Source organism: Equus przewalskii, chromosome 10 (assembly GCF_037783145.1).
Source record: "Equus przewalskii isolate Varuska chromosome 10, EquPr2, whole genome shotgun sequence".
NCBI classification, from domain to species: domain Eukaryota; kingdom Metazoa; phylum Chordata; class Mammalia; order Perissodactyla; family Equidae; genus Equus; species Equus przewalskii.
In genome coordinates this window covers 23,787,996-23,810,108 of record NC_091840.1, presented here as the reverse complement: position 1 = coordinate 23,810,108, position 22,113 = coordinate 23,787,996, and the positions used below count along the sequence as shown (strand labels likewise).

The 22,113-nt window shown below is 36.7% G+C and overlaps 1 protein-coding gene across 2 annotated transcripts in view; it reads right to left on the bottom strand.

The window, feature by feature from the left end:
* Positions 1-22,113, bottom strand: part of NPEPPS (aminopeptidase puromycin sensitive) — a 91,771-nt gene that overhangs the window by 12,097 nt on the left and 57,561 nt on the right. For both annotated transcript variants that reach the window (XM_070560531.1, XM_070560529.1), the window contains 13 exons: positions 19,147-19,254; positions 17,661-17,861; positions 17,119-17,215; positions 16,973-17,006; positions 16,004-16,118; positions 13,677-13,841; positions 12,725-12,829; positions 12,260-12,320; positions 9,528-9,637; positions 6,483-6,546; positions 4,151-4,290; positions 2,227-2,361; positions 528-747 (listed from right to left, as the gene is read on the bottom strand). In XM_070560531.1, coding sequence (XP_070416632.1) covers positions 528-747; positions 2,227-2,361; positions 4,151-4,290; positions 6,483-6,546; positions 9,528-9,637; positions 12,260-12,320; positions 12,725-12,829; positions 13,677-13,841; positions 16,004-16,118; positions 16,973-17,006; positions 17,119-17,215; positions 17,661-17,861; positions 19,147-19,254 — 1,555 coding nt within the window. The remainder of the gene's footprint in view (positions 1-527; positions 748-2,226; positions 2,362-4,150; positions 4,291-6,482; positions 6,547-9,527; positions 9,638-12,259; positions 12,321-12,724; positions 12,830-13,676; positions 13,842-16,003; positions 16,119-16,972; positions 17,007-17,118; positions 17,216-17,660; positions 17,862-19,146; positions 19,255-22,113) is intronic.

Sequence of the window (22,113 nt, the reverse complement as noted above, 5' to 3'; positions counted from 1 at the left end):
CTTTAGTTGTTAGCAGATGGTAGAAAACAATTATATTTAAAGCCCTGAAATCACCATTCCCAACATCTAAATGACAACAGAAGAGTAAATACATGATTAAAGAGATAATCATAGAGGAAAAAACACATTTAGAAAGCAAATAACTTCCCTAATTCAGAAAGCTGGGCCCTGTGTCTCCCAGCACCTTTACAGTTACACATAAGGTGCCTGGTATCTATGGTAACAACAAATAAGATAATCCGAAACTCCTTTTAGCTTTTCTTGACTATAAATGGGCCTTTGGAACTCTGTAAAAGACTTTCATTTTCACCATTTGCTTTGTGCACAAATCATATTTCACTGTTTTTATGTTAGTGACCATGTAACTTCACCAGTAGGTTTCAAAGACCTAAATCTTAATTTCTGGCCAGCTGAATACATAGTAACATCCAGCAGATACAAAGATGATGCTATTGATATTGTTACCACAGCTGAGTAAAAAGGACCAATTTCTGATCAATTCTTTCCCCACTCAGTACATCCATTACCTTCTCCAGGTTTGGGGTCCCAGCCTAGTCTCTCCCCTATAGGTGAAAAGACATCTTTCACAAACTCCTGGATTTCCTCATAGAAGTCTGTGTGGGACAAGAGAGTTGAGAGAATCCCCAGGTTACAGCTCAGGTCGCTCCATACAGTATAATTGGGCTCATTCACAAAAGCCTCCATGACTTTTAGAACCTCTACAGTGCTAATGATTCCAGCTCGAGCCTGGGATAGGAAAAAACATAAATTAATCTAGTCTTCAAACAAAAACAAAACAAAAAACACAAGCATGCATTGGCATTATCTACTGCTAGTTAGTAATCTCTTTGGTTTAGAGGAAATGAGATTATATAAGTTCAGAACACTACAGAATTTTACAGAATAAAAGTCCTACCATGACAACATTCCTTATTTACTTTTTTGTTATTTATAAAAGAGCCACTTTAAAAAAATATGCCAAAATTCCATGGGGCCTGCCCGGCAGCATAGTGGTTAAGCTTGCGCACTCCGCTTTGGCGGCCCGGGGTTCGCCGGTTCAGATCCCGGGTGCGGACATGGCACCACTTGTCAGGCCATGCTGTGGCAGGTGTCCCACATATAAAGTAGAGGAAGATGGGCATAGATGTTAGCTCAGGGCTAATCTTCCTCAAAAAAAAGCTAAAGTTCCACCAATTTGGAAAAAACAAAAAAAGAGAAAGAAAGCAGTTAACTTCCTATTTTTATTCAGTTTCTGGGGCCTTGGCTTTGTTTTTCCTTTGAAAATTTTCATACACTCAGATAAGTTGCAGAAATAGTTGGGGCTTTGGTTTTTGACAGAGGCTCTTTCAAAACTGGACCTGCAAACTGTGTCAACCTCAGTCTGTCCTTTACTCATTTCTAAAAGAAGGAAACTGGAAGGCACTACGAATTCAGAGTCGTTTCAGGATTGACTAATAGAGTTAAGAAAAAGAACTTCTGTCACAGCAGCCAACTGCACAAACACACCACTCTCCTGGGACAGGTCTCTCTCAGCAATGAGATCAGCAGATGTGAGGTTTTGTGCATCAGTGCTACTCTGTGTTTATTCAAAGGAGGAATCCAAAACCAGTTACTGCAGAGGCGAGGGAAAATTTCAAGTCCAATTTAAAGGAATACTAGGAGGAATCTGACAATTTTATCACAGTCAAAGACATGTAGAAATTATCTAACTTATGTTGGAGTCATAAAGACAATACTACTAACTGCTGCTTTAAATCTTTTATGGAACAAAGCCAAATATAAATAATTCTAAAGCTAATGGGCTATTATAATTTGAGTAGTAACAGAATGTTAAAAAATTCCAGACTTTCCCAGCAAAGTACCATCACTTTTTTAGAAAAATATAAATCGCTCTGAATTAATTATTTCAAAAAAACCCCATCAGTAGGGAAATTTCTTCAAGGCTTATATCTACTTATATTGAAAAGAATTTTTGCCTTACAAAGGAAAGTTTAAATACAATTTCAAAAAGCTGGCTTAGGAGTAGTGAAATGGGATTTGTTTCTGCTAAATTATATAGGTCTAATCTTGTTCTGTTAATTAATAATTAGTCATTTGCTCTAGTCCCAAAGGCTTTCGACCTTTAGGAAGAACTATATTCTCCTAATTATGTTTCAGTCAGACACTCCAGGAAAAACAAAATCCTTTAATCAACAAAATCCATCATACTACTTGAGAGAAGCTCACCAAGGAGAAGAGGTCATTCTGTAATCCAAGTCGATCCACAGGGGGCAGAGAAAGGTCACGAATGCCTGGTAATAAACTTTCCAGCATGGCCGAGCTGTACTGGGTCCGATAAAACCCAACTGTTCCCAGGTTTAACTGAAAAGATATCCAGTAGGTATTATTAAACAGTTGCATTTATTTTTAAAATCAATCTTTTATAGGTGTGAAAGGAGTTCTGGTTTTAGTAGATCTGGATGGAAAACAACAGAGATCATATATGCTTAATCAGGGATTAAACAGACAGAGATTAAAATGAAACAATACAAAGATAGAAATCAGTTGTCAGGAGCTGGCCCTGTGGCTGAGTGGTCAAGTTTGCTCTCTCCACTTAGGGGGCCCAGGGTTCACCAGTTCAGATCCTGGGCACAGACCTACCCACCACTCGTCAGGCCATGCTGTGGCAGCATCCCACATAGAAGAACTAGAATGATCTACAACTAGGATATACAACTATATACCGGGACTTTGGGGAGAAAAAAAAAAAGAGGAAGACTGGTAACAGATGTTAGCTCAAGGCCAATCTTCCTCACCAAGAAAAAAAAAAAAAAAGGAATGAAAAGAAATCAGTTGTCAAAGATGAATACAGAGGCAAAAGAAAACAGAAACTTGACATAGTGAAAGCCAAAGTGAGGGACAGTAGGAAGAACATGGCAGGGAGGGAGGAAATAATGTGAATGTTTCTATTTCTAATTCAGTGGATAGTTTTAAGTTTACAGAAAATATTTATTATATATAAAAACACTTGGACAGTGGAATCTCTGAGGAAGACTAAGTGTCTACAAACATTGATCCATGGAGCCCAGAGCCTCAACAGAATAACAACTGTCAGGTCCTGGATTTTAAAGAATTACATGAACTTAAAAGGCAATTTCATTTGATTTTTGGAGTGAGGTAATCACTGACTATCACTACTCTCTATAGGCTATTTACCAACAGTCAAAAATATTTTGGATAATATTTATATACAAAATATTTTAACGGTAAAATAATTGTATAAGATAAATATTTTACTCTTTTTATATAAATATTAAAAAATCACCTCAAAATTCTATACAACTTTATTTTATTGATTCACTTTATCTTTCACTGTAGGAATAACACCTTCACTTACCTAATTATAATCATACAATCACATATAACTTTTTCTCATTTATAAGAAAATTTTCATATTACTACATAATCTTCCAGATTATCATTTCAAATGGTAATATAGTATTCCACTGCGTATATTTTAAAAATATATAGTTTAAAAACTAAAATGGAGAAATGGCTCTTTTGAGAAAAGCACAGAAGTCTGAGACAATGTATAATTCCAATTAGTAACCTCTAATTGAAGAAAAGTTTGTGGTAGATACTTTATTATGAAAGGTACAGAGTACAGAATAATGAAAAATAATATTTCATGATTCTTATTTTGTGAAATGGTTTTAAACCACCAGCTAGGAAATTTCACATTTCAGTGACACAAACTGATTATTATATGTCTGATCTCACTTGATTATAGTTGTACACATACGATGACAACACATCATTGAAGTCAACGTGTCATTACGATGACAGGGCAGTTTGAAGTTGCAAGACTACAAATGTTTTGGTTAATGTAACTTCAGACATAGTCCATTTTTTCCCCCCCTTTAATCCTATCCCTTTGTATCCACTTATCTACCATTCCCTCACTTGACATAAGGGCAAACATCTAGACAATACTATTTGAAAATCAGCCCTAAATTTCACACAGGAAAGTTTAGAAATGTTTTTTTCTTTGCAAGTCCTAGTCTAAACTGAAGCAGTAGAATTTAAACTCAGCCATAAAATGTATAAAGGAAGCGAGAAAAATAAATCAATTTAGCTAAGATAAAAATGGCCACGTCATTTCTGGACTCACCTTCACCCACTGGTCTGGTTTGACATTTTTCAAAACCACACTCATCTCTGGCTTGTCCATTAGAATTTTCAGTTTGGCAAGGTTGGGATCTTCGCTAGTAGAGATTGTGATAGGAACCATCCACTGGGGACAGTCTTCTCCTTAAGGAAGAGAAGAACAAATAAAAAACTTGAAAAATAATTTCTCGCTGGAAGAAATGGAGGGTAAGGTGGAAAGGACTGGTGTTCTACGCATAGGCTTGAGTCTAACTGTTAAGCCAATAGCTCATTTTTAATGATACATGAAGTCTTCCAGGTAACCTAAATAATATACGTGCAAAGGAGGAGGAGAATTTACAAAATCACAACAGTCTGAAAAAAGAGAGAACAGCCTACTCATTTGTAGAATTACAAATACCATGATTTTAATTGTTGTTTTCTATTTACAGAGCAATAGAGACAACAATGATCTAACTGTGGAAAGAAATTTCAGGGGCCAGCCTGTAGCCCAGTGGTTAAGTTCGCAGGCTCCACTTGGGCGGCCCAGGGCTTCGCTGTTCCAGTCTTGGGTGTGGACATGGCACCGTTCATCAAGCCATGCTGAGGAGGCATCCCACATAGCCCAAACTAGAGGGACCTACAACTAGAATATACAACTATGTACTTAAGGGCTCTGGGGAGAAGAAAAAACAAAAGATTGGCAACAGATGTTAGCTCAGGGCCACTGTTTAGAAAAAAAATTTCAAGTAGGTGAAAGCTCTTAAATAGCATTTAAAAACAAATTCTAAGGTGCAGTCCTTAAGAGGTATATACAGTGCTGAAACACTGAAGGGTTGATATTTATTTCTGTGACGGACAGGATTACACCTTGGGAGTTGTTGGAGTCAACCACTGAGGAGTCACATCTAAAAGCCAAAGCTTTTGTAAGGCAGGTACATACACTCTCTCAGGTATCAGCCAGCAAAAGAGACTTGACATTAAGATGCCAAACAAGGGCGAGCCCCATGGCCGAGTGGTTGGGTTCATGTGCTTCGCTTCAGCGCCCTGGGGTTTTGCCGGTTCGGATCTTGAGCGTGGACATGGCACTGTTTGTTGGGCCACACTGAGGCGGCATCCCACATGCCACAACTAGAAGGACCCACAACTAAAAATATACAACTATGTACTGGGGGACTTTGGGGAGAAAAAGGAAAAATAAAATCTTAAAAAAAAGATGCCAAACAAAAAAAAGTCATTGTCCAGTACATTAATGGAACTGTTTTAATAAGTTACATAGCTTTATGTTATCAGGCTAAACCATAAATGAAAATTTCCTCCTGAGACTGGGATATTTCAGGTTTTAATACTGCCCATATTGGTCACAGAGTATTAGAAAAACCTGAAAAGCCTGTCAGTCCTACAGTGCAGATTGCAGGCATGAGGGAGAAAACAGCAACTGTGACACTTAAGAGATTCAGTTGGATAACAGACTTGTCATCTGGCTTTTCAGGCATATTTATTAAACGAGTAATTCTCAATGCTAAGGAAGGTTAAGAGTGGAAGGCCGCACCTCTTAACCCAAGTAAAGTGCTTCATATTTTGGTATGTGGAACATGAAAAGGCATTGGTGATTCTGATATACATCTCCCCCTGTTGAGAATTACTGTTTTAAAGGAAGTGAGAAAGTTTCAATTAATCTTTAATTTCCTCATAGAAGAGTCTAATGACACGTAGAAATACTCGAAAAAGCAGAGTTGAGTGGTAGTTAAGGGTATAAATTCATGGAATCCAACTAGTTTGTTTGAATTCCTACTCTTTAACTCATTAGAGAGGTGACCTTGGGCAATTTAACTAACCTAGCTGTGCCTCAGCTCCCTCATTTTTAAAATGGAATTAATACCACCTACCTAATAGGGTTGCTGAGAATATAAAATAAGGGTGAGTTATAGTGCTTAGCACAATGATTGCTACATAATAAATCTAAATAATCATTGGGCTTTATTTATTTGCTTACTTAGTTACTTACTTACTATGCCCAAGAATTAAAAAAAAAATTAGCCACCCACACAAATGCCTACCAAGTTTTCTTTTAGAGATTAAGGCTAAATACATCATTTCTTGGGTGGTTCCTATCCTTCTTCATTCATTATAGCCTCCAATAACACACAGAAACACGGAATTTCAAAAATCAAATACCTCATGAATCTCCTTTTTTGATTTCCTAGATTTCATTTTTATTCTATTATCATTTCCTTGTTTTTATTTAATTCTATTAAAAATTTTTAAAAATGGATAATTATTTCCTATTAGTTGGAACACTACTGATATGGTATCCAAATTCATTGATCAGCTCCCACTTATAGCCATTCGCTTACCAACATATGGTCCACTGGCACAGAACTTCCTTTGGGACAACCTCAGTAATCTGTCATCTTCTACCTAAAGAGGCAAAGCAAAGGCTATAGTAGTATCAACACTTTTTCTTCTTTTTTTTGGAGGGGGCAAAATTTCTGTGAAAAAGTAGAAAGTAAAACCAGTACAACCAAATGTCTCATGAGTACCTAAAATGCAATGGTGGTGAAGATGATGATACTACAGAATAGGAGAAAAGTCACTATTTCTCATTTAGGCCTCAATATAACAATACTCTAAATAGAAGGCCAGGTTCTGTGTAATACTGTTGGCCCTTCAGAAGAGATTTGTACCCAGATGAGAACTTTAAAGTCTTAATGTTTTCAAAGGGATACATAACAATAAATAATACTACAGCAAGTTTATTTTAATTTTTATGGAGGAAGCTTATGTCTTTAGTCCACTTCCAAAAAGTGGCAACCTTAGATTAGCATGTGAACTCAATATTCAGAATTCAAATTTTTAGAATGATTGATAAACAAGAAAGGAAGCACACATCTTGTTTCAAAGGATGAGCTTCGTAATGAAACACAAAAAAAGTGGGAGGAAAAACTGCAAAAAACTAAAAAGCTAGAAGCAACAAGGAAAAGCACATCATTTAAAAAATACTGGGGCCGCGTGGCCGAGTGGTTAAGTTCACGTGCTCCGCTGCAGGCGGCCCAGTGTTTCGTTGGTTCGAATCCTGGGCGCAGACATGGCACTGCTCATCAGGCCACGCTGAGGCAGCATCCCACAGGCCACAACTAGAAGGACCCACAACGAAGAATATACAACTATGTACTGGGGGGCTTTGGGGAGAAAAAGGAAAAAAATAAAATCTTAAAAAAAAAAAAAAAATACTGGGGCCGGCCCTTTGGCTGAATGGTTAGGTTTGTGCACTCTGCTTCAGCGGCCCAGGGTTTTGGTGGTTCGGATCCTGGGCATGGACATGGCACTGCTCATCAGGCCACGCTGAGACGGCCTCCCACGTGCCATAGCTAGAAGGACCCACAACTAAAATGTGCAACTATGTACTGAGGGGATTTGGGAGAAAAAAAAAAAAAAGAAGAAGATTGGCAACAGTTGTTGGCTCAGGTACCAAACTTTAAAAAAAAAAAAAAAAAAACTTCAACATGCATTTGTTTTAATTTATCATTTGTTACTATGCCCTAGAACATTTTAAATAACACAAGAGATTTGAGATCACCTAAATCAAATGTAAAACTGGGCCAACTACATTTGTGGATAAACTGACTACTAATGAACTTAAACACTACATCACTGATTAATTAATTATCACATAGATTTCCTTGAAAAAGGTGAAAGGTGACTTTTAAATTGATTCAGAAATAAAGCAAAAATATTTAAATTTAGGGAATATAAAGTGAGAAATAGATCATAATCAAGATATTATGTGTTGCAGAGCTCTCCTATTTTTAAAAGAATTAAGAATCATAGATAGGTTTTTTTACTGTAACATAAAATGGAGGATGTTTGTGGCTGTGCTTGTGGACAAAAAACAACCAAGCAAATAAAGTAAGACCTTGATAGTAGCTTGATAGAAAAGTTAACTGAGTCTGGATAACACTGGGAGGGAGTCAGGTATCACTATCCTCTCTTCCGATCAACTATTATGCTCTTAAAAGTGTGCTCTACTTGAAAAACGTATGGCCCAATGGTCTGCTTTATGTGCAATCAGTAAATAGTTTAACAGTGTTGAGGTGTTGGTAGTTTTTGAGGGGATGAAATCCCCAGAGGTGAAAAGAACAATCATCTTTGTATATTATTCTTCTTTAAATAGGTAAAATGAAAGCTACTTGTCAGTCCATATAAAGTGTGAACGTCAAGTTTGATCCGTCATCTCCCGTAACAGACTAGTCCAAAGTGGAGAAAGAAGACTAGAAAGAAACAGAATCGTCACAAATGGTAGGTCACTAAACTTATAGGTATTCTTTTCTACCAAATATGATTGATTGCATTCCTTAAATTGCCTTATCAAATGCTTGCAGCCAATCTAACTGAGAGGTTCTCCAATGTGTATACTTTATTATAAAATATAATCATGTTTAAGGTTAAGATGTGGCTCTGAAAGATTAACTTGCAAGCACTATAATGTACCATGTAAATTTGGGTGCACTTTGAGAGTACAAGGGCTGGTTTAAATGTTACCTAGAATTCTCAAAGTACAGAAAAGCAAATTTACTAACTTAGATTGCCACAGTGAGAACGTCTTTGTAAAAAATACTTAGCTTTACGGACGATACAGAAGCATGAGAACAAACACATGCCAAAAAGAAGAGATATGAATCCTCCTCCCTAAAAAGGAACAGTAATTAATTTCCTATGCAGCTCACAAAACCATGGCAAAGAAATTTAAGAGAACAGTTTCACAATTTCATATAATTCAACTAAGTGAAGATAAACTCTCTGGTATGCATGAAAGGTCAACATATAATTCTCAGTCCTGTCGGAGGACAATTCATTTTGAAATACAACTTTCTCAACTCAGATAATAGTTCAACTAATATGAGTGTAATTCTAATCAAAATCACAGTGCCACCCAACCAATGTTAAAAAATAATTAAAGAATGATATTATTAATGGGTATTGAATTTTACCAAATGCTTTTTCTGCATCTATTATGGTAATTATGTGGTTCTTCTAACTTGATTCTCTTAATGTAGTGATTGTGAATCAATACATTGGTTTTTTAATGTTAAACCAATCTTGCACTCCTGGAATAAACCCACTTGGTGATTTTAGAATTATACCAACAAGTTTACAGTATTTTCCTTGGGGACAATGAGAGTAGACAACATTTTGTTTTCTACCATAAGCATGTGTAATTTTAATGATGTGGGGGGCAAACCATATAGTATAGAGAGAATAAATCACTGAGAAAAGAGTACAAAGACTGGTTTAAATATTACTTAGAATACTTAAAGTACAGAAAAGCAAATTGGATAACACCGACTGAATTTCATTTAATAACAATATTAGACAAATTGAAAGACTTTTTATAAGTTTACCTGTTCTGCTTCCACATAAATGAGGGGAAATCCCATTTGCTTGGTCCAAGTATTCATCACAGCTGCTATAGGTTTACCACTAGCATTTTCTAAACTTTCCCAGAGGTCCTCTAGAAGATAAACACAAACAATGAAAATCTAAAATGTTTACATTTTTATTTTCCTAAACAAACCATAAATTTTATGTAATTTTTCACACTGCATTGTTGACCAATTCTTTGGTTCTTTCAGGCTCAGGAAACAAACAGTGGGCCAAATTAATGTTCCCCTTGCCTCCCTCATTAAGTAAACTCTACTATAAAAAACTCATTTTATATTCTAACATGTTCTTAATTGTTCCAATTTATTAAAAAATTACAAAAAAAATACAAATTATGATAAAAGACAAACTAAGTTCAAACAAGAAGAAATAGAAACAAAAAGATGGAAATATATTTAGGATCACTAATAACAATCATTCACAAATTTAAAACCATTATACCCATTCAACTAATAGAAGTAAAAAAAAAAATTCAATGCTGATGAGGTTGAAGTAAATCCCATATGGTCAAACAACACTGTAAGCAAAACAGCAATACAAGGTGATACATACTATAATGGGGGCATGAACAGAGGAAAAGCACTGAAAGAAAAGTCCAAAGAAAATAAAGGAGTCGACTTTTGGTCTGCATCTTGAAGAAGAGTTGTTCAGCAGACAGACAAGGGAAAAAGGGCATTTCAGGTAGACAGAATAAGTGGTCTATGCACAAAGAGGTAAGTATAAAAAAAGAAACTATCAATAACAGCAATATGTTCAATAAGCTGAAGACAGAGGCACAATTATGGGAGTAACAGGCGGTGAGGCTAAAAAAGTAGGCAGGGAGTGAATTGTTCAAGTTTCTGTATAGTTTACAAAAAAGTACAAACTTTATAGTGAAGGGAATGTGGCATCTCAATGATTTTTAATCAGGAGAGTGATACAATTAGATATTCACTTTAGAAAGATAACCCTAGCTAGCCTCAGCGTGAGAGACGAAACTGAAGAGAGTGGGGCAAGGCAAGAAGTAGTGAATTAGTAGCAACTGCAGAGTTCCAGTGGCGAGATCACGAGGCATGGATTAAGGGAGGGGCAGTGAGGACAGACAGAGGGCACCGCAACTGCTGCAAGAGGACAAAACCATGGATAGTAACTGAAACGTCTTTCACTAATAACAAAAATGAGCCAAAAAAGTTACATGGTACACCTTGTACCAGTCACACTTTGGTAGACCAAACTGTGGCCGGTAAACTAGCAGCAACGGCTCCACCTGGGAGCTTGTTTGAAATGCAGACCCTCAGGCCTCACCCCAGACCCACTGAATTAGAAACATTTTAACAGACCTCAAGTGATTGTACCGACATTAGAGTTTAAGAAGCACAAGGTTTTTTCCTGATACATTATATGTACACATGCAAAAGACTCATAAAACTTCCAAGAGTACATTTTTCTGTACCACTGCTTTAAGAAACAGAACGCCTATTTTACAAACTAAGATGGAAATTTACAAGGGGGGCAGGGAGGAGTCAAGGTTACATCATGTCCTGAACAGAGAGGCAGATAGCATATTTTTAATTCACAGGTCACAAACCTCAGGAACAGCCATGGCCAGGCCTCTCTGAACTTTTGTTGCTCTATTAGACACTAATGACATTACACAAATCTTGTTTTTTAAACTATTTTTCTTCACTGAAGAACTCAAAACTCTTGGCTCTTGCTCTTTTTCACATTTAATCAACTCCTATACCTTTATTTTTCCTTTTTTAAAAAATTAATTAATTTTTTTTTGTGAGGAAGAGTCCCCCTGAGCTAACATCCATTGCCAATCCTCCTCTTTTTTTGCCTAAGGAAAAATGGCTCTGAGCTAACATCTGCACCAATCTTCCTCTACTTTGTATGTGGGACACCTCCACAGCATGGCTGATGACCGGAGTACATCTGCACCTGGGATCTGAACCCAAACTCAAGCTGCCAAAGAGAAGCGCCGGGAACTTTAACCACTCAGCCACAGGGCTGGCCCCCTTTATTCTTCCTCTTGACTCTGATAGCCAATAAATTACAGATCAACTGAAAATCTTAAGACTTCATTTCACTGAAACTCTAGTTCCATAAGTTCACTCCTAAAAATGGTTAATTTGTAACTATTTTAATGGCTAATGGTCAATTTAGGGCAACAAAACCAACAAATCACCAAAAAGAACAAGCTCTGGTAAGGTAAACCGAAGTTCTCAGACTCTTTAAAGTGGCAAAACACCGAGCTATGGAAAGCAGACTACTAGAGGATGACCAAAAGGATAATGGATCCTGACTCATGTTGATCCATGACTTAACATGTGGCTTCAACTAAGTCAACTTTATTTCCTATCCATCATATGAAAAGTTAAGCATTTAGGAAAAAATTAAATGTCCCATTCTGGATAAAGTGCCATCTCTCCATTTCTACGTCAATCTTTTTTTTTTTTTTGAGGAAGATTAGCCCCAAGCTAACTGCTACCAATCCTCCTCTTTTTGCTGAGGAAGACTGGCCCTGAGCTAACATCAATGCCCATCTTCCTCTACTTTCTATGTGGGATGCCTACCATAGCATGGCTTGCCAAGCACTGCCATGTCCACACCCAGGATCCAAACCGGTAAACCCCAGGCAGCCGAAGTGGAACATGTGCACTTAACTGCTGCACCACTGGGCCGGCCCCTGTATCTCAATCTTAAAGATTACCTGTGGCAGCATTCTTTTGTTGGAACTTCGTTAAATACATGTTCATTCCTTTCTTAAAGTCCTGAGAAAACACAATTTTTAAAATCCAAGAGTCAAACCTCAGAACTTATTATTTGCATATTAGTACTCAAATAATTTACTCAAATTACTTGGGTGTCAGATTTACTAAAAAAAAAATCCCTCTAATGGCCACTGACTTTTATTTAAGAATGCATAGTTTTTGCCCTCTACTTCTGCTTTTTAAGTTTTATACCAGCTTCCCACCCACCTCCAAACATATTTTGCACATTATTCATCTAAGACACCACAATAGTCAATTTAAAAAGAAATAAAGACAAGCCAGAGCAGGGTACTATCCTTCTAGATTCTAGAAAAATTACTTAGGAATTTAATCTAAATAAAACCAAACAATTTTCCATGCAAAACTTTATGATTTACCATAAACTTTTTAAACTGCTTTTTTACCTTATCCCCAATGTAGTCATGTAGCATTCGGATGACGGATGCACCTTTGCTATATGATATAGCATCAAATATCTCATCAACTTCAGAAGGATGGCCCACACTGACCTGGCAGACAGTGTGATTCAGGGTTATGACAGAAGCAGACAGCCACAATACTGAATTACATAAAAAGCTTTCTAGGAAAATCCTTCTAACTCATAAAGTTCTTTTCTGCCTTTAGATCACTCATAATGTATAATGATGATCTTTACAAAGAGTGTAGTAACTAATACTAATCAAGTGGAATATAAAACATTATCCTCATCATCTCTTAGGGCCTGGGTTTCAGTCTTGGCTCTCCTTTGCTGGAAGGCAAATTACTATTGATCAGTTTATGGGGGTGGGGGTGGAGGGAGAAAGGGAGATATGAGAAACATTTGGTTTCTTGCATGAATTGTAACGGCTTACAATTATATAGGACTCTGGTTAAATATGTCAAAGTATACTATAAGCCTAGTTCTTTGGAGACAAAATTTATACATATAAACCAGCTTAAATAAGGATAGGCTAAGTCAAGAGAATTAAAGTATATACAAAAACAGACAATGACAATAATAAAAGAGTATGTTCAGAATTTTCTTTGAAACAATAATGGAATCACAATGTTCCCCTATGCATATTACCCAACATGTATGGTTCTCCCACACTATTCAATAAAAATATATTTAGCGAATGCTTATGAGTACATGGCACTTGCCTCTACAAAAATCAAATTGTTATACTGACTACTTAAAAAGAAACAACTAGAACTTAGTCTTGCTAGACTTTCAAGAATGTAAATATGAACTATAAAAACAAGTGACATCACCCATGCAATTTTCTTTTCTTTTTAGAGTCCTAAGTATCTCTATAACAAATTACTTATTTCATTAAAAATGCGAGCAAAAGCCAATGGTTGAACAGTGTGGCTCACTTCAATAGGATGGCTGTTATCTAAGGCATCCAGCTCCTGGGCACGGGTGTAATCAGCAGAAACAAACTGCGTCCAGATATCATACTCTGGGAAGCAGTGATCTACACATAGATACTCAATCCATGACGCGAAGCCTTCGTTTAACCAAAGATGAGTCCACCATTCCTAAACACAAAAGACAGAAATATGTGAAGAAAACAAAATGCTTGTCACTCCACTAATTTGAAAAACTCACATGTCCCCTCCACTATACTGTAAAATTTACAACTTAATGAACTAAAATTCAATTTAAAACACTCAGTAAATAACTCACACCTCTGAACAAAAGAGATGCCTAAAAGAGATGCCAAGAAAGGCCAAATGGTGATATTAGCACTATGCCTGAGGGACATTTCAAAACATTACTAAGTAACATTTTACTACCAAAGGTAGAAAAGGAAGAAGAAGTGGGGGAAGCCCTTATATAGACAAGGGGAAGAGAGTGAATAAATGTAGACAAGAGCGTATATTGTCAAATAAAATTTAGTTTAATAAAGATTTCTCTTAGAAAAACCAGAAAGTTACCAGGACCAAACAGGAAAACTAGAAACTGTTTCCATAATGACTGGGAAAAATCATTGTTGATTGACGAGTTAAACTTTCTAGATAAAAAGAAAAGCAGTATTGCTTATATAAGGACTATGTGAAATTAACAGAAATGTCATCATAGTCAGTAGTTCAGTAAGGAATAGTGTTTAAGCATTTATGGAATATAAAACTCTCACCTGTTAGTCAGAATTAATAGTGGAGTGGACAAAGACTATAATGGGTCACAGATAATGTCGACTTAAAAAAAATCAACTTTTTAGAAAGAGATTTCAATCTAATTTTCATTAAAGTTGATTAAATCTCTTACGAAAAGAAAGCAATATATGAATCCAAGACAGATGCTTAAGGATTAATGCAATGGTGAAAAACAAAAAGGTATTTTAAAATTCTGAAAAGGTCAAATATTTTCAATATTAAGTGATAAATGGCTATTTGTCTAAGTGCTCTGTGCACTTATTTAACTAGTAGCCTCCACTAAGATGAGCTGGTACAAGGCCAGTTATTCTCCCACCTATCTCTAAACCCTTGAATTTCATTGATGAAACAACTGGCATCTAATAACTAGAAGAGTTACTCAAATCCAGTTAAAAGTTGTTTAATAATAATACGAAAATGCACACATTTCCCCTACTAAAGTTTATTGCTGATAGTTTCAAAATAAAATCACAAAAAATAACATCTACACAAAGCTGAGCAAAAAAATTGTTTGGTAGCAACAAACTTGCTGCATTAGGAGAAAAGAACATTTCTGTACATATTCCAATACAGGTACTCGCATACTTAATTCCACATAAAATTATATTTCAAAAAATTTTTTTCACCTCTATGTAAAACTTTAAATATCCAAAGCAAAAAGGAAAGGGTTTACTTTCAAGGGCTAACTTTCTTTAGAAACTCTTTCAGACATGTAATAGTTGCTAAATGTCTTACTTTCGTGCTTATTTCTGTGACATGTGGACTCAACTAACATCCAAGTCAGGCTCTGCTCTTTGGCAGCCTAAAATGCCATCAGAGAATTTGGTTGGCTCCAGAATCTCCAGCTCTTTCTTTGCTGAGGTTCACTAGTTCACTTATCAAACCCTGTGCTCCCAAGCTCTCACATAGTTGGCTGCTATAGACAGTATTTATTTAGAGTAAGAGGGAAAAGTCAAGACTAAAGGACAGAGACCATTCACTGCAAACATTATAATAAAAAAGAATTTCAACGTGACAATTGGAAATTTTTAACATACTTTACTGTTATTCTGCAGTTTCTTTGCTTTCATTTCTATCAAATTTCAACAACATTTTAGGCAATGAAAAAACTGACCCCTAAAAACATTTCAACCTAATCAAAGATCAGTTTGTTAGTTATCAGGTTACTTTTCAGCTAGTGAACTACACAAGAAATATGACTCAAGAAATTAAAGTTAACCTGGAATCTCACTGCACAGAATCTCTCTACCTAAGAGGAATCTCTTTCTTTCACCCAAATTAGTATCATGACTTCTCCATTTGCTGGCAAATTCTAGAACAGCTAAGGAAGTATTTTCTGTTGAATAAAGACTGTCCACATGCTCTTGATCAACACAGAGATTCTGATAAACACTTTTCAAAGTGGACCTTTTAAACAAAGTTTTTCTGTTGTTCAATTATTTTTTTGGCACAATGTTCCAGCCAAACCTGAAATACTATGTAGCCAAAATAATGTGCAGCAGGATGAAGATAAATATATTTGAGCACTTAAAAATATTAAATACCATAGTAACAAGATTTCCAAACCATTGATGGGCGAGTTCATGTCCCACAACCAGAGCAACCCACTGGCGTGATGAAGAACAGGAGTTTTTTGGATCAATAAGCAATGCAGTCTCCCTGCGTTAAAAAAAAAAAAAAATTAAACAATAAAAGTATTGCAATAAAAGCAAGCATGCACAAGTAGGGGAGGGAGGTTCAAACAGTAAATAAGATGGTCAAGTCAGGCTTTAGAGATGTCAAGAAAACATTTCCTCCAAGTATACAGGATAGAGCAAGTTCCAGGAAGATCAAAGACTACTCCAAGAGAATCCACACCACACAAGACCAAAGAGGTGACAGAGTTGAATTATCGGTTTGCTGATAGGACAGCTGCCTGAAATTTTAGAAAGACTTTGTCTAAAGGATTAGAGATTATTGTGCTAGCCAGAGAGAGAAGACAATCTTTCCATTAAAGGAAGGGGAGTGGCAGGTAGGGGTAAGATGCATTCCACAGTCCAAAAAGAACACAGAGCAGGCTGTCCAAAACTTAGCTCACTGAGGAAGGCAATCGAAAGTAGAAGGCAAAAACCTGTTTATAGACCCTGCTTTAAAAATTATACAACCCACGTTTGTACTGTGGTGACAGACATGAAAAACTTGGCTAGAAGATATTCAATCAGGGAAGGCTCTTCAAGCTGGATAAATAACTATGAAACTACTGGGAGGAAGAGAAGTCACTGAAATGAGAAATTCAGCCAAAAATATATCTAAAAATGTTACTAATGCCAGATGCTCATTTTAGAATCTTACACTCTCAGACAGCAGCACCAGAGGGCACTCAACTGCACTCTTGAAATGTGCATGGAAGTGGGGGAGGTAGGAAAATTTACAGCAGATCATAAAGCAGAAGCTACTCAACTGTGATTAGGAATGAAGATCCTATGAAATCAGTGATTGAAAAGATAAGGCAGGGTAACGCATCATTAACATACCTATAAGTAACAAGGCCCCAGTTCTCCATGGCACCTTCATAAAATAAATATAAACATTTATTGATATATATACATATTTCTTCCTCAAAATCACAAAATTCAAAAAAAGTTATTACAATTCAGCAATAAAATGAAATTTACTTTACCAGCTGCAAAGTCTGCAATAGCAATGAGATCAATTTTAGGTAGAGGATAAGGAACATTGAAGTAGTCCTTATAAAAAGGCAGGGTTTTAGCAGCAACCTATAAAAGTATAAACAAAAGAACCATCCGATAAATACTTTATTGTAATTCATACAGAAATCCACAAAGGAATCCTGTTGCAAGCCAAAGTATCTCAAGTTACTAGAAACCAACCCCAGGGTGTCCTACCTCCAAAGACTGCCTTAGCCCCAAGCTTTGCGTATGTTGGCCAAACTAATCCATTTATATCTTGGTATGAAAAATATAATTACATATTTTCCCACCCACTATCTTGATAAATAAATTCCACTCTAATCATTATCTTGTAAAATGTTAATACAACACCAAGGTTGGTAGTTTCAAAATTCTATTAAAAATAAAACTAAAGTAGCATAACAAATTTCAGATTAAATTATAAATAATTGTACTAATAATTGATCAGAAATGTAAATTCCCCAACCTGGAGTTATGGACTGTTGGAACAATCCTCTTCAAGTACATTTACCTCTAACGCAAATTTTCCTTGCTCTGCTTTGCCAACAGGGGTGTAAACACGGACACACACACCATCTTTTGACCTTGTTTCTACAAAGTCATATTCACCCACGACAAATGCCACCAGATACGTAGACATGACAGGTGTGCGGGCAAACTTCACTTCCACTACATTTTCATCATCAGGGTACGGTTTCCGATCAATTACATTCTTTAAAAAAAAAAAAAAAAAAATTACATTCTTTAAAAAAAAAAAAAGAAAGAAAGGAAAATTTAAACAATTAAATAGCTTAGAGCAAACACACTCAAAAACTGCAGGCTTTGTTATCTCTCCTTCCCCCTTTCCAGCACTGCTTACCTCTCTCTCCCAGTTCAAGCAGTGCTTTTATGTGCTCAAGATCTTTCCCATTAAGAAGGACAGTGATCTGATAAAGCATTCACACTGAGAAGTTAGAGCTAAAGTGTTAAAACTATGAAGGATTTGTGAGAGGAAAGAAGCAACTTTTCTTGAATACTTAATATGCCAGGTACTGGGATGTTTTAAGGAAACTTCAATACTTTTCAAGTGAAATAAGGATAAGAGACAATTATTAATAAAAATAAAATGTAATTGTGGAATCTGACCTTTCAAAGGGTACAGATTTCTAGATTTAGAGCATTTTCTGTACCAAGGCTGGCTCTGAGCAAATTTGTGATGAAATCTCCACTTTACCTTTGGAATCCCAAATTTCCCTTTGGTGTTCTCCCCCTTTTTCCTATTCAGGGTCTGTTTCCTCCAGTTCTCTCAATTCTTTCTTCCAAGGAAGACTTATTCAAGAACTGACCTGATAAATTCATTCACACTAAACTGTAAATGAATATTTCAGTTTAATATATTAGCTTCCTCTCTAAGAATATCTGAGAAGAGAATGGCATTCTATCTACGGAATTCTCTCCACCAATAAAAGAGGCAAAAGCCAGTTATTTTCAGGTGCAGTAGGCTTTTCCAAGTTCCCCAGAGTCATATTATAGGCTACAGGCTCCTCTACGTCTTAAGGCAGTCCTAGACCACAGACTTCAAGTGGTGAATGATTATTCTGTTTATGAATGAGATCAACGACATCAGTGAAGAGGGCATATTCCAAGAATACAATCAGCCAAAAACCTAAATACACTTCATCACATGGCTATATCTTTTGGCATTTAATAAGAAAGTCAGATTTATTTCTTTCAGGGAAATTTACTAACTCATTGCTTATTTAGGTTTCCAAATTAAAATAAGTAGATAATCTAATTAATATAGTTTATAAGGAATTTCTCCCATGGGGGGGAACTCCCCAAATAAGGCAATTAAGAAAAAGAGGGCTTATTGGAAACAAAGAAAACTAATAGTTGTGTTCCTATTATGTACCAAGCACTGTACCACTAGGTGGTTTCATGCCATCCCATCTAATCGGCAAACTAAATATGCTCAAATCTTACTCAAAATATAAATATACTCACAAACACATACATACCATGTTTGATAAAGCTACTCTGTCTTTAGGAACAATTAATGAGATATCAAAAGTTGCTTTGATGGCAGGCTCATCCCAGCAAGGAAAAGCCCTCCGGGCATCAGTAGCCTTAAGAAAAGAATATGAAATGTAAATAACACTGAATTAACCTAACAGACTATTTCATGAAGTAACTGCCATTTCTTTCTATCATTCATTCAGTCACTTGTTCAAATATTTACTTTCTACTCAGTGCCAGGCAACAAGTATTATGGGCTGTCTTAGGTCTGCTACAGATCTTAACAATTTATAGTTTTAGAATAATTTACAATTATATTTTTGTTTTTAATAAAACACTTCAACATTTCAAATTTAATGCAAACGGCTTCAGCAATAATGTTAATGTAACACAGAGCATAGGAAGGTCAACAGTACACTGTAAGGATTCAGCACTGGGAAAACACGTTAAGTTGCCTCTCCGGCTTTTTTTTCAAAAATAAAAATGAAAATATTTTCAGAATATTTGATATGTTTTTTTCTGTATCTGGAATGGTAGCAATAGGAATAAAGACAAATGCTCTATCAATTCCAAACAAGTCATTTGTTTAATGGCATTTCCATATACTACACAAAAAACTGTCACCGCTTGACCTACTTAAAGAGACCTCATTCTATCTTTAAAAATAAAAAAAGAGGGGGCTGGCGCAGTGGCACAGCGGTTAAGTTCGCACGTTCTGCTCCTCAGCGGCCCGGGGTTTGCCGGTGCAGATCCCGGGTGCGGACATGGCACCATGTGGCAAAAGCCATGCTGTGGTAGGCGTCCCACATATAAAGTACAGGAAGATGGGCACAGATGTTAGCTCAGGGCCAGTCTTCCTCAGCAAAAAAGAGGAGGATTGGCAGTAGTTAGTTCAGGGCTAATCTTCCTCAAAAAAATAAAATAAAATAAATAAATAATAAAAATAAAAAAAGAGAAAACCTGTTAAAGCAAAATAAATTAATGGTTCATTAGAATATCAGTTACAAAAGAAAGAAACTTGGGGCCAGCCCCGTGGCCGAGTGGTTAAGTTCGGGTGCTCTCCTTCAGCAGTCCAGGGTTTCACCAGTTCAAATCCTGGGTGCGGACATGGCACTGCCCATCAAGCCACGCTGAGGTGGCATCCCACATGCCACAACTAGAAGGACCCACAACTAAAATTACACAACTATGTACTGGGGGGCTTTGGGAGAAAAAGGAAAAATAAAATCTTTAAAAAAAAAAAAAAGGAAAGAAACACAACAAAATTAAAAAATAGAACCAACGATGAGATTCTGTATCAGGAAAGGAAGTAACAAAATATGCAGAGGCAGAGGAAGCATATACTTCTGAAAAAGGGTTTCTCCAAGGAAAAACGTTAGATGGCTGATTGCACTCTCAAAGAAATTAAATAAATTCTATTAAAGAACAAATAAGGAGCTGGCCCCGTGGCCGAGTGGTTGAGTTCACATGCTCCACTTTGGTGGCCCGGGGTTTTGCTGGTTCAGATCCTGGGCACAGACATGGCACCACTCATCAGGTCGTGCTGAGGTGGCGTCCCACATAGCACAACCAGAGGCACTCACAACTAGAATATACAACTATGTACCAGGGGGCTTTGGGAAGAATAAAAAAAAAAAAAGACTGGCAACAGTTGTTAAGCTTAGGTGCCAATCTTTAAAAAAAAAAAAAAAAAAAAAGGAGAACAAAAGACATCTGAAAAGTAAGAGTGTAAGGAAAGAAATAGTAGCACAGAAAAATTTAAATTAGAAGCAGCAGCAGTAGAGAAATGAATTTACACTAGAGGAAATTAAATGAACGACACAGATGAGATTATTGACTGATGTTCCTGAAGAAGCCATCAGAGCACAAACCACAAGGAAGATGCAATAGAAGAAAATTTTTTTTAAAATTTTATTTAGTTAGTTTTTCTTTTTTCTCCCCAAAGCCCCCTGGTACACAGTTGTATATGCTTAGTTGTGGGTCCTTCTACTTGTGGTATGTGGGGTGCCACCTCAGCATGGCCTGATGAGCGGTGCCATGTCCGCACCCAGGATTCAAACTGGCGAGACCCTGGGCCGCCGAAGCAGAGCGCACGAACTTAACCACTCGGCCACGGGGCTGGCCCCCTAATAGAAGAAAATTTTGCTACACTGAAGAAAGATCTGAATCTAAACATCAATAGGGTTCAACAATTACTATGTGAAAGTTAATGAAACGTGAACATCTGGTGAAAATTTTTAATTTTTAGGTACAAAGAAATAATTTAACAAGCAACCAGGGAGAGAACAAAGCACAACAAAAGAACATGCTACCCTACAAAGGGAGAAGAAACATTCTAATCTGACTCCTCCCCTTGACAAAATGAGACGTGAAAGACTTTGGAATAATATGTACACACCTTTGAGAAAGAAAGATTGTAAGCTAACTGGACTACTGTCATAGGTGAGCAAGCTAAGTTTACTACTCACTGGAGCAAGAGAGAACTCACACCAAAGGGAACCATGAGGCCTCTCAGTAAGAGTGTAAGAAAGAACCTATTATATGATTCGGGATTTGGTTGGGTGATTTAGGGGGGGATTCAAGGAAAAGGGGATTCGCTCTAAATTGGGTGGTGCCAGAAAGTGGAAGCAATTCCATGAGTAGGTATCTCAATAAATCTTATTTATAGAAAGGGCAGACGAGAGCAGGCCTAAAACTGTAACTGGTGAAGCAGCAGCTGTCACTCATTCTAACCGAGAGGGAGTTTGTTATTTTGTGCACAGCACAGCCCTTGTTTTTGCCTGTGCCTGGATGAAACTATGAAGTGCCCTTGTTTTGTCTCACTCTATCATGGTCTCAGAGTAACCCTGTCTGAGGTTAGTGTTCTAGGATATTGTTTATGTCCAACAGGAGAAAAACACGGACTAGCTGTGAGTGCTAGGACAACTTGTGGATGTCAGGGACTGCTCTTTTTTCTTTGTTTTTCACCA